Consider the following 12885-nt stretch of genomic DNA (forward strand, 5'->3'; position numbering starts at 1 on the left):
TTCTATGATTCTGTGATCTCAGCCTCTCCAGCCAAGCATTAAGAGTGACAACGCCTTCAGCTCTGCATGGAAACATCTCCAGCAGGCTTGAGAATAGAGTGTTTGCACAGGGAAAACTTTCAAGTCCCCTGGGTGAAAGGAATTGTGCCAGAGCTCAAAAACACTTTAACTTGACAGCAAACCCCTCTTAGAGCTACATAAGAACACGGTGTAGAAACAGAGCTGAGCAATGAACCACAGAAAGGATGTCTGGGCTGGATAAACAAAGCATTATTTTAATTTCAAGATTTTATAAATATGTATTTACAATAGGAAGGTATCAATCCAAAGAGGTAAATGTACAGCTCCCAGGTGTTGCTAAAACACAGGGAGAGGAACCATGGTAATGCAATCCCACAATTTACAACACCCATTATTCAAAGAGAAACCAAGTTCTTCATTTAAAATACCTCACCCAAAGTTTTCAACATCCACACAAACTCCTTGAACAGAATCACATATGAAGGAACAGCCCCTTTTTGAACAGATTTTTAACTCAGAACACACCACTCCCTGCCATCCCAGTGAACACTGCAAGCCAACATCTCATGATCCTAGAAAAAAAAGGCTTTTTTCCCAGCACATTGCATGGATTCCAGAAAGGTAAAACCCTGTCAGTCACATTTCCTGATGATCCCATCTCCCTACACCCTCCTGGCCTGAGGAAAAGCCCCATGGCCCCAAGAGGACACCCAATGGCCTCACTGTCAGTCAGACAAGGGCTGCTCTCACCTCCTCCTGCTGAACTGTGTGCAGCCTTCCTTGGAAACTGCTACACTCTCCATACAGGCACAGCCTGCAGGGAAAACAGGAATTCCCAGAAATCCAGGGGGTTTGGATCTTACTGTGATCTGTGAATGCTTCATAGAAACCAGAGCCTGGAGCTGCTCAGAGTTCACTTTCTGCAGCTTCCATGAGATTTCAGTGATCTTCCCACTAAACCAACAGCTCCACTTCTCTGATGTCCTTCACTGCAACCCCTCAGTGCCATTCCAATCACAGAATGAGGAATTCAGGGCCAAATGGTCACTACCTAAAACTGTAAAAGAAGCAGCAACACCCTCCAAGAGCAAGACACAGCAATGTCCACCACAAACTGAGGCACCAGCTGCTGGAGGAGTTGAGGAGTTCCCAGGTGACAGAAGGCTCAGCTTGTGCACGGCTTTTCTGAAGAATCTCCAACAATTATCTCTTAATTCATCCAGTAGTTCTAAACCTACAGGAAACCCACCTAGGATATTTTTGATTTAAAGTCTAAGTGAATTAATTCTCATTAATCAAACTAAAGAAAGGACTTAAACACAAACTGCTATTGGAAAATGGAATATAAGTTGCCAGGAGTGTTAACCTCAAGTCTTTCATCATTTATTTACTTCTTTTGATTCACACCTCGTGTGCAGCTCCCAAACCTCATGGTCTGAGCAACATTCTCTGTTGGTCACTGCTGTGAATCCAGCCTGGCTTGAGGCTTCCACCCAACTCAGGATGCTGTTTGGTCCTCTGTAGCCACAGTCTGCAGAAAGCAAAATAAAAGAAGAAAAGGACAGGAGAACTGTGAGTCACTGCTGTGATTTTGGGGCAAGAACTTCATTTCTTGCCAGAGACGGAGAACAGGGTTGGGCCTCTGGGTAAGCACTGCCATGGTAAAAGAAGCAAATCAAAATCTTCATAAGCAAATCAAGCTACAGAAGAGGATGATTCCAGCACAGAGTGGCAAGAAAAGTCTATCAGTGTTTGAGCTTCTGACCATGCTGATGGCAATAATTCCAGCAAATATTTGGGAACTTGGGGCAGCCAAACTCCCCCGCCCCAGAGTCATCTAACACAGACAGAAAAAGCAGTAAATGACAGCACAGAAGTGGGACAGGGATGGCTGTGCCTGCTGCTGCAGGGACCCAGGGAAGGATGAAAACCCAGTGCTGGGCCAGAAAAGCAGCTGTTGAGAAAGAACATAAAGGGCAGTGGCAGCCCTTTCAGCTTAGAACATAAGGATAAGTACACCAGCCATATCCCAGGAACTCTGTGCCACTTGTCCATGGCACCAGCAAATTACACAACACTGCAAATGGGACTCAATGACAATAATTAGCAAGAGACTCTGTGATTTAACTAAGAGGAAGTAACATGTGAAGGGTCCCACTGCAGAACTCTAAATAACAACTCTATCCTGTAGCCACAGCCTTATTTTTCTGCAGGGTTTCCAAAGCCCTGGGATCTCACCTGGCGCAGGAACTGCTTTCCAAGGTAGCTGGTTGCCATGCTGGTCAGGTTCTTTCTGCTGCCAACTTTACACCTGATGTAACCATACAGGTTGGCTCCCTGGAGCACCACCCCCATCACAACCACTGCCTGTGGCACAGGAAAATCCAGTCAGTCACAACACCTTCTTTGTACAGTGGCAGATCCGCTGTGGAGCTGAGGAGGGAACTCACCAGCCACTTGACTTTGAAAGAGAAGAGGGCACTGAAGGCAAAGATCACCCAGATCATAGGACAGGTAATCAGGCCTAACCAGAAAATTCGGGACTCTGCTTCAGATGAGGTTTTACTCCCTTGTGCTGATACCTGGAAACAGAAATGAAGATCACAGAATCAGGGAATATGCTGAGCTGGAAGGGACCCACAAGGATCATCAATTCCCACCCTTAGCCCTGCATGGGACCATCTCCAAGAGTCACACCCTGTGCCCCAGAGTATCAACAGGCTGCTCCTTTGTACAGATCTCATTGGCCTTAGAACAGTGCAGAATTCCCAGGTTTTGCCTCCACAAAACAGCATTGGGTGATTCCAAGATTAATTTCTGCATCACATAAAGACCTCTCAGCAACAGAAGGTGCTTCCATTTATGCCAATTTTCTATCAGAAAGAGTAGAGGCAGCTGCATCAAATCCTCTTGTAATGCCTGGGGTTAAAAGGTTAAGTTTGGGAAATATGATATTTACTGCATGGTTTGGTTACAAAGCTTAGAAACACCCAAAGGAATAATTTCCTACCTCAAAAAACACAGACAAGCAGAATTTCACTATTCCAAGCACTATTAGAAATAAATATTAATACTTTTAGGCATCCAAGAAGGGTAATTTTTAATTTAGAAGCACAGAGGTCTGGCTCACACCACACTATTGATTTTATAAAGTCTGTACAGGGCAGGAGACTCCAAGCAAACATCCCCTACAACAGCTAAAAAATCTGGACTGGATCACCATCTTACAGGCAAGTTTGAACCAACAGTTTACACCACCAGCAGTTCAGCTCACTTTGCCCCTTTCCCAGTGTATTTTAGTTGTTCTAAACCAGCACTGTTTTGAGAATGTGTCTGCAGTGAGTGCACAGACTGGGCTGGAGAAAGGTTTAGGTTCCAACCCCCCAGCAGGGCAGTGCTCCCAGAGGATACAGGAAATGATCTTCCCTGCACTCCACATCTGCACAACATCAGCTCCACTCAGAGACAGTCACAGATGGGTTGGGTTGGAAGGGACCTGAAAGCTCATCCCATTCCACCCCCTGCCATGGGCAGGGACACCTCCCACCAGCCCAGGTTGCTCCAAGCCCTGTCCAACCTGGCCTTGGACACTTCCAGGGATGGGGCAGCCACAGCTTCCCTGGGCACCTGTGCCAGGGCCTGCCCACCCTCCCAGCCAAGAATTTGTTCCATATATCCAAGCAAAAGCTAATCTTTCAGTCTGAAGTCATTCCCCCTTACCCTGTCACTAAGATAAGAGATAAGGATGTGACATGTTGGGAGTGTCTGACAGGTGGGACAGCAGAGAGGCAGCAGGAGCCCTCAGGAACACAAAGGCTGAGCAACAGCCAGGACCAATGCTGGGAATTTCTTCCCTCCTCCAAGAGTTTTTCTCAGGAAATAAAAGCTACTACATCAGTGTAATGGTCTGACCCATGGCTTCCTCAGTAACCACTGTATCTAAGGAAGTTCCAAGTATTCCACACGTGTCTTCCACATAGCAGGGGAGGGGTGTTTTATTTTTTTCTTCTTTTTCCTTGGCTGGGGAGTTGGTGGGAGCTCCTGGAGTCTGATCCCTCCAGGTTGTTGGCGGTTCTCCTGTCCTGGGTGAGATTGTTTCATGCTTGTTCCCCTTCCTTGAGGTTTTTAATTGTGTTTATCTGTTTTATTTGGGTTTTTGGGGTTTTGGTTTTGTTCCTTCCCAATTTCTGGTTAACCAGCCCCCTTTTCCCTTTTCCCTTTCCCCTGGGGGTGGGATCCTACATACTGTGTAGTTGTGAATGTTAGAAAATATAATTTCTTCTTTTTATTCAGTTTGGTTTCTTTTGAGATCGTTTCTTTTCAGTTTTTCTTCCTTCTGCTGGGAAGGTTTTGGTTGGGGGAAGGGGGCCAGTCCAGGGTTGGTAAAAAGCTGGGCCAATCTGTGACAATCAGCAACAGGACAAGGGGGCACGATGGGCTCAAGCTCTGCCAGGGGAAATTGAAGTTGGAGAGCAGAAACAAATTCTTTGCAGAGAGAGTGCTCAGGGATTGGAATGGGCTGCCCAGAGAGGGGGTGGATTCCCCATCCCTGGAGGTTTTTAACCTGAGATTGGCCGTGGCACTGAGTGCCATGATCTGGTAAAGGGACTGGAGTTGGCCCAAGGGTTGGACTCGATCTCGGAGGTCTTTTCCAACCCAATCCATTCTATGGATGTGGCACTGAGGGAGAATCCACCACATCTTGATCCAACCCCACTGTGATCACCAGCCCAGGGCACTCTGTGCCCTGGGCTGGTGATCACAGTGGGGTTGGATCAAGGGTTGGACTTGATGATCTCGGAGGTCTTTTCCAACCCAATCCATTCTATGATTCCATGATCAGCTGGTCCAAGCTCACATCAGAAAATCTGTAGGTTACTGATGTGATGTGGGAACCTTTACAGCATTTCATATGGAACTTTTAGGATACTTATGAGAATAATTTGTGAGACTTTTTAAGTAACTCAACAATCAAAAAGCTCATCCAGCAGCCCTTGTGAAAAAAGACCTGTGGCTGAAAGTAGAAGCACCTTGTGCAATCTACCCTCACAAACACAGCCATCTATTAATAGGAGCTTCATAAATAAGGAAACAATTAAAAGATTTTAAAAAATTGAATTTACCTTCCTGGCTTCAAACACCCAGTGACTTCTACCATCATCATCCACCTGGTTCCACCAGCGCAGACCAACCATCAGGCGCCCTGTGACATTCTGAAACCAGAAGAGCAATGAGAGCTTTGTGTCTCCTGCTGAAAGAAACCTTTTCCCAAAGTTCAGCTGCCTGGGTTGCTGTTTGTGCTTGTGTGTCCCACATTTGGGAAAACAAGATTAAAAGGTCCTTTTGTCCACAGCAATCTGTTTTCTAAGCTGTCCAGTCAAATGCCAAATTACTGTGAGGCCGATTTGTGCTGATGACACCAAGTTGGGAGGGAGTGTCCACCTGCTGGAAGGCAGGAGGGCTCTGCAGAGGGATCTGGAGAGACTGGAGAGATGGGCTGATTCCAATGGGATGGAGTTCAACAAGGCCAAGTGCAGGTCCTGCCCTTTGGCCACCCCAACCCCTGCAGCGCTCCAGGCTGGGCACAGAGTGGCTGGAGAGCAGCCAGGCAGAGGGACCTGGGGGGACTGAGGGACAGGAAGCTCAACAGGAGCCACCAGTGTGCCCAGGTGGCCAAGAAGGCCAATGGGATCCTGGCCTGGATCCAAACTAGCGTGGCCAGCAGGCCCAGGGCAGTGACCCTTCCCCTGGACTCTGCCTTGGGGAGGCCACACCTTGAGTGTTGTGTTCAGTTCTGGGCCCCTCAGTTGAGGCAAGAGATTGAGGGGCTGGAGCGGGGCCAGAGAAGAGCAACGAGGCTGGAGAAGGGACTGGAGCACAAGTGCTGTGGGGAGAGGCTGAGGGAGCTGGGGGTGTTCAGCCTGGAGAAGAGGAGGCTCAGAGGTGACCTCAGCACTGTCTGGAACTGCCTGAAGGGAAGTTCTGGCCAGGTGGGGGTTGGTCTCTTCTCCCAGGCACTCAGCAATAGGACAAGGGGGCACGATGGGCTCAAGCTCTGCCAGGGGAAATTGAAGTTGGAGAGCAGAAAAAAAATCTTTACAGAGAGAGTGCTCAGGGATTGGAATGGGCTGCCCAGAGAGGGGGTGGATTCCCCATTCCTGGAGGTTTTTAAACACAGATTGGCCATGGCACTGAGTGCCATGATCTGGTAAAGGGACTGGAGTTGGCCCAAGGGTTGGACTCAATGATCTTGGAGGTCTTTTCCAACCCAATCCATTCTATGATTCTATGATTCCAAAGGGATCTGATAACACAACTTGTGTTGTCTCTAAGGAATTGATTTGATTTTCAAAATGAAACCAGGTACACAGACTTGTCATATCATAACACTCAGCAATCCATAACAGAACTTAAGGGTATTTTTGGGTATCATTTTGCAGAAAAGGCACAAAGAAATTACTTTTTGGAGACATGAACATCACTGTCAATTATTTTTATCCAGTAAGGCAAAGATAACAAAAAAGCATAAGAGGAACTTACCTTGACAGCCCAAAAGTCACAGGACAAGAGGAGGATAATGGTGACCATGCAGGCAATAAAGCTGCTTGTTAAGAGCTCACAGAGGAGATAGACAACTATGGCACTGACTCGGAAGAATAAGTGGAAAAATGATGCCACTGGGTGCCTGGAATGAAGGACAGGACAGTCACAGCTCCTTCACACAAATGACACTGCCACGAGATCTCCCAGCAACTCCCAGGATAAGGATCAGCACCATGACATGAACCCAGTGTGCAAGGACTTCTGAAAATGTGGGAGAAAAACTGACTGGAAGCTCACCACGAGGGAGAGACATTCTGCATGCAGAGATATCACACATAGAATCATAGAATGGATTGGGTTGGAAAAGACCTCCAAGATCATCGAGTCCAACCCTTGGGCCAACTCCAGTCCCTTTACCAGATCATGGCACTCAGTGCCATGGCCAAGCTCAGCTGAAAAACCTCCAGGGATGGGGAATCCACCCCCTCTCTGGGCAGCCCATTCCAATCCCTGAGCACTCTCTCTGCAAAGAAGTTTTTTCTCATCTCCAACATCAATTTCCCCTGGCAGAGCTTGAGCCCATCGTGCCCCCTTGTCCTATTGCTGAGTGCCTGGGAGAAGAGACCAACCCCCACCTGGCCAGAACTTCCCTTCAGGCAGTTCCAGACAGTGCTGAGGTCACCTCTGAGCCTCCTCTTCTCCAGGCTAAACACCCCCAGCTCCCTCAGCCTCTCCCCACAGCACTTGTGCTCCAGTCCCTTCTCCAGCCTCGTTGCTCTTCTCTGGCCCCGCTCAAGCCCCTCAATCTCTTGCCTCAACTGAGGGGCCCAGAACTGAACACAACACTCAAGGTGTGGCCTCCCCAAGGCAGAGTCCAGGGGAAGGGTCACTGCCCTGGGCCTGCTGGCCACGCTAGTTTGGATCCAGGCCAGGATCCCATTGGCCTTCTTGGCCACCTGGGCACACTGGTGGCTCCTGTTGAGCTTCCTGTCCCTCAGTCCCCCCAGGTCCCTCTGCCTGGCTGCTCTCCAGCCACTCTGTGCCCAGCCTGGAGCGCTGCAGGGAGGCAGGACCTGGGGTGGGGGGGGACAGGGAGCTTTACCTGGTGTTCAACATAGGGCAGTTCTTATGGGATAAATTTAAGAGGTTCTGACAGAGAGAACTCCTCTGAAGGAAAGATCCCATTTCTCAACCCAGCAGACTCACCCTTCTTTCCTATTTCCTACAGAATCATGGAATGGTTTGGGTTGGAGAGAGCCCTCTGTGGCCACTGACCTTATTTTTGACTTTTTTGATCTCCTGGATAAATCATCATCTGCATCAAAGAGAGACACATCTTCAATGTCATCACTGTCCTGAAGTGGAGAACAGAGGAAAAGGGTTACAGGAGAAAAATTATCCAGTTTTCAACTTCAAGCAGGGTCTGTTTTGACCACCCAGAAAAGAGCTCAAAATTAGTTAGGGAAGAATATAAAGATTTAACAACATACAAAACCAAAAATTCACAGAATCACAGAATATCCTGAGGTGGAAGGGACTTAGAAAGACCACACAGTCCAACCCTCAGCCCTGCACAGGCCGGTCCCCAAAAGTCACCCCCTGTGCCCCAGAGCATCATCCAAACCCTCCTGCAGCTCTGGCAGCCTTGGGGCTGTGCCCACTGCCCTGGGGAGCCTGCTCAGTGCCCACCACCCTCTGGGGGAAGAGCCTTTCCCTGAGATCCAACCTGTCCCTGCCCTGGCACAGCTCCAGCCATTCCCTGGGTGCTGTCCCTGCCCTGGCACAGCTCCAGCCATTCCCTGGGTGCTGTCCCTGCCCTGGCACAGCTCCAACCATTCCCTGGGTGCTGTCCCTGCCCTGACACAGCTCCAGCCATTCCCTGGGTGCTGTCCCTGCCCTGGCACAGCTCCAGCCATTCCCTGGGTGCTGTCCCTGCCCTGGCACAGCTCCAGCCATTCCCCGGGTGCTGTCCCTGCCCTGGCACAGCTCCAGCCATTCCCTGGGTGCTGTCCCTGGTCACCACAGGGCAGAGCTCAGTGCCTGCCCCTCGGGAGGAATTACTGACTGTTTTCATCTGTGCTCTGTGAAACTGCCAAACTCAGACTGTGAGCCCAAGGACCCTTCCCACTCCCCCAGTTCCAGTTCCAGCCCAGCCCTGGCACTCCGGAGCTCATCCCAGACTGTTTCCAGGGTCTCACAGGTCCTTAACAAGCACCTGGTTTCCCACGAGCAGCCTCAGAGACTTGTTCTTCTCGCCTGAGTAACAACCCAGGTGGCCTCATTTCTTTGCTCCTGAACCTTCAGGGCGAGTTCCCGACCCGAACTGCGGCCAGGATGGAAAACTGCTATGGCTGAAGCCCGCCCTGCTGTGACCCGTACACAGCGGTCCGAAGTGACACCCTCGGGCTCTCGCTGTCCCCGGCAGGGATCGCGAGTGTCCCAAACAGCCACACACGGGCTGCTGGTCACGACAGGCGGGACATGTTGGCGACAACCGCGGCAGCAGGAGCTCCTCGGCGCCCCGGGACCCTGAGGCTGCTGTCCATATCCCGGTACAGCTGACGGGCCTGATCCCGATCCCGATCCCGATCCCAATCCCAATCCCGATCCCCGACACAGCTGCGCGGGGCCGGCCCCGGTTCCATGCACAGGGCCCGCTTCCCCCTACTGCCGATCTCGGTCCGATCCTGGTCGCGACTGCCCGATCCCTGTCCTGTGACAAATGCCCAGGGCCCTGCTCCCGTTCCCGATCCCGATCCCGATCCCGATCCCGATCCCGATCCCGATCCCGATCCCGATCCCGATCCTGCTCCCGATCCCGATCCCGGTACCATGGTCGGAGCCGCCACTTCCGCCCCACCGACAGCGTCACCCCCGCGGACCAATCGCGGTGCGCCCCGCCCCGTGACCCCGCCCACACCTCCCGTTCGTCACCTCCGAGGGCCAATCGCGACGCGTTCCCTCCCCGCGACCCCGCCCCTTCCAACCCGCGCGTGCGCGCTGGGGGGGGGCCGGGCGCGAGACGTGTCCGAGCGGCGCTCCCGCCAAAGGGCCTGAGGGGAACGGGGCGGGCACGGCCTGAGGGACAGCGCGGGGAGGGACAGCGGGACACGGACACGGACATGGACATGGGCAGGGACAGCGGGACACGGACACGGACATGGACATGGGCAGGGACAGCGGGACACGGACATGGGCACGGACATGGACATGGGCAGGGACAGCGAGACATGGACATGGGCACGGCCTGAGGGACACGGACATGGGCAGGGACAGCGGGACACGGACATGGGCACGGCCTGAGGGACAGCGCGGGGAGGGGCAGCGGGACACGGACACGGACACGGACATGGACATGGACATGGGCAGGGACAGCGGGACACGGACATGGGCACGGCCTGAGGGACAGCGCGGGGAGGGACAGCGGGACACGGACATGGGCACGGCCTGAGGGACGGCGGAGCACGGACATGGGCAGGGACAGCGGGACACGGACATGGGCACGGCCTGAGGGACACCGGGACACGGACATGGGCACGGCCTGAGGGACACCGGGACACGGACATGGGCAGGGACAGCGGGACACGGACATGGGCACGGCCTGAGGGACACCGGGACACGGACATGGGCACGGCCTGAGGGACAGAGCGGGACACGGACATGGGCAAGGCCTGAGGGACAGCGGGGCACGGACATGGGCACGGCCTGAGGGACACCGGGACACGGACATGGGCACGGCCTGAGGGACACCGGGACACGGACATGGGCAGGGACACTGAGACACGGACATGGGCACGGCCTGAGGGACAGCGCGGGGAGGGACACCGGGACACGGCCCGGACCGGGACACAGACACGACCGGGACCGGGACACAGCCCGGACCGGGACACAGACACGACCGGGACCGGGACACAGCCATAGCCACAGCCACGTGGCTGCCCCGTCCCTGGAAGTGTCCCAAGGCCAGGTTGGACAGGGCTTGGAGCCACCTTGGCTGGTGGGAGTTGCCCCTGCCCATGGCAGGGGGTGGGACTGGCCCCACCATTTCAGTCCTGAGGACCATTTGCCACGGCCGAGCAAGATTGGACAGTGACAGGGAAGTCCTCAGGACTGTCACAGTCCCCGGGGCTGACCCTGCTGAGCATCCGAGATCTGACGGGATCGGATGGCAGGGAGGGATTGAACTGCCGGGGGAGTGGTTCCATGAGACTCGACTCAGGTCCTTGGGATTCAGAGTCCAGAGTGCTCTTCTTTACACCACGGGACCACAAACCATTCTGTAATTCATGGGGAAAAAAACAAAACCAAAAAAACCTCCTCTCCTTCCTGTGCACCTCTGACACCCTCTCCCCACTCTGCATCCACCGTGCTGAGCTGAAGCCGCTCACACAAGAGCTCGGGCCGGCGCTGCCCAGGCAGGTGATCCCCTCCACCTGTGTGGGCTGGAGCATCTTCCAGGTATCTGAGCCCACACACCTGGAGGGAGGTGCAATTTCATCGCCTTCCAGTAGGAACACAACACTCACCCTCCTCACTTCAGCATGGCTAAAAAGGCATCGGCCTTTCCGTGATGTTTTTCCATCAGGCCCTTTGTAAGAGATGCTTTTTTTTTTTTTCCCCAAGGGAGTTGTGCCAAAGCGCCCCTGGCTGCAGCTGGGCTGGGCTTGCGCCTGATTTCTTGGGAGAAAGTGCCCTCCTGTGGCTGCCTCTGAAATCCTTGCTGCTTCCTGCCTGGAAACCAGTGCCAGGCAAAGCCCCCTCAGGCTGTGACAATCCTAATGCCATGGCACAGATGTTCTGACCCAGGTCAGCTGCCAGCCCTTTCTGTTGCTATTTTTCACTTTTGCAAGGTCTGGCTTAATCCCAGGGTTTGGAAGTTGGAGATAACATTAAAACAAACAATCTAAAATGAGCACAAGCCCTATGGGGAGAGGCTGAGGGAGCTGGGGGTGTTCAACCTGGAGAAGAGGAGGCTCAGAGGTGACCTCAGCACTGTCTGGAACTCCCTGGAGGGAAGTTCTGGCCAGGTGGGGGTTGGTCTCTTCTCCCAGGCACTCAGCAATAGGACAAGGGGGCACGATGGGCTCAAGCTCTGCCAGGGGAAATTGAAGTTGGAGAGCAGAAAAAAATTCTTTACAGAGAGAGTGCTCAGGGATTGGAATGGGCTGCCCAGAGAGGGGGTGGATTCCCCATCCCTGGAGGTTTTTCAGCTGAGCTTGGCCGTGGCACTGAGTGCCATGATCTGGTAAAGGGACTGGAGTTGGCCCAAGGGTTGGACTTGATGATCTCTGAGGTCTTTTCCAACCCAATCCATTCTATGATTCTATGACACCACTGTTTGTAGAGTTTCAGAGGCTGATTTCAAACAACTGCTGCTGAAAGGCCCCTTGATGTGACTGGGGGCAGGAGTGGCCTGTCCTAAGCCTCTAATTCAAGATGATAACAGAGATTTGTGATTTGCTGGCACAGAAACATTGGACAACTAGAGAGGTTTTTCCTGATTAAGCCAATTTAAGTCCTGAGCATAAGTGGAAATTACAGAATCATGGAAAGGTTTAGGTTGGAAGGGACATTAAAGATCATCCACTTCCAACCAACCTGCCATGGCAGGGAACCTTCCACATATATTTAGGCACTTATCCACAAAAATGGGGAAATAGAAACTCTTACCTTTATTTTATACTTAAGAGAAATTAAGTTTTAAGCTAATTTCCTGGTGCTTGGGGTTGTTGCTCCCCAGGGCAGCACTTGGAGTTTCCCCTTGCTGAGTTCCCCCAGGTCTCTCTCAGCCCTTGTCTCCAGCCTGTCCAGGTCCCTCTGGATGGCAGGACCTCTCTGGGACAGCAACCACTCCTCCCAGGTGACTCCTTGTTGGCCAGGGCATTAATTAATGAAGCTATTAAACAAATTCAGATCCAGTATCAACCCCTGGTCTACACCATTAGTTACTGGCCTCCCAACTAGACTTTGTGTCACTGGTTCCATGCCTTGGGCTTGGCTGCTCAGCCAGGTTTCAGTCCACACATCTTCAGCTTAGACACTATTTGATCCACAGGTTCTCTAACAAGATGCTTTTATTATTTTTGCACACAGCTGTGTTAGTGTCAAGCAGTGTCATGTCTGCAGGAACAGCAGGTGTAGCAAGTTAAATGCAGGACAGGACTGTTGCTTTGCTGCCTTGAGAAATGCCTGAATATCCCAATAATATTTCTTAGGAAAACTTGCACTGGGGTTGTCTTTGACACTTAGAAAGCACATGGCAGACTCAGCTGAACACCAAAATCTTCAGGCAGTGGTTGTTAGTTGGACTAAGGGGTTACC

The 12885-nt window shown here is 52.2% G+C and overlaps 1 protein-coding gene across 2 annotated transcripts; it reads right to left on the reverse strand.

Annotated features, from left to right (window-relative positions):
* Window positions 1-255: 255 nt before the first annotated feature.
* LOC139680849 (Golgi apparatus membrane protein TVP23 homolog B-like) lies at window positions 256-9448 on the reverse strand. 2 transcript variants are annotated; one of them, XM_071573802.1, is made up of 7 exons: window positions 9396-9448; window positions 7840-7919; window positions 6562-6706; window positions 5145-5234; window positions 2472-2603; window positions 2260-2388; window positions 256-1552 (listed from the first exon to the last, which is right to left on the reverse strand). In XM_071573802.1, exons 1-7 carry the CDS (start codon window positions 9396-9398, stop codon window positions 1520-1522), a joined length of 612 nt encoding a protein of 203 aa, XP_071429903.1. In that variant the 5' UTR covers window positions 9399-9448; the 3' UTR covers window positions 256-1519. The 2 variants fall into 2 exon arrangements, with proteins under 2 accessions (XP_071429903.1, XP_071429904.1); XM_071573803.1 differs by lacking the exons at window positions 6562-6706; window positions 9396-9448 and adding an exon at window positions 8780-9282.
* Between the last annotated feature and the right edge of the window lie 3437 nt (window positions 9449-12885).

The sequence above is a fragment of the Pithys albifrons genome, chromosome 19 (assembly GCF_047495875.1).
Source record: "Pithys albifrons albifrons isolate INPA30051 chromosome 19, PitAlb_v1, whole genome shotgun sequence".
In the NCBI taxonomy this organism is placed as follows: domain Eukaryota; kingdom Metazoa; phylum Chordata; class Aves; order Passeriformes; family Thamnophilidae; genus Pithys; species Pithys albifrons.

Excerpts from the sequence above, each read along its gene's own strand:
- LOC139680849 (XM_071573802.1), bottom strand. Across the intron at positions 2,604-5,144 it reads GGGTGTTTGAAGCCAGGAAG|GTATCAGCACAAGGGAGTAA; the intron begins GTAAATTCAATT and ends TTCTGTTTCCAG. Across the intron at positions 1,553-2,259 it reads GAAAGCAGTTCCTGCGCCAG|ACTGTGGCTACAGAGGACCA; the intron begins GTGAGATCCCAG and ends TGCTTTCTGCAG.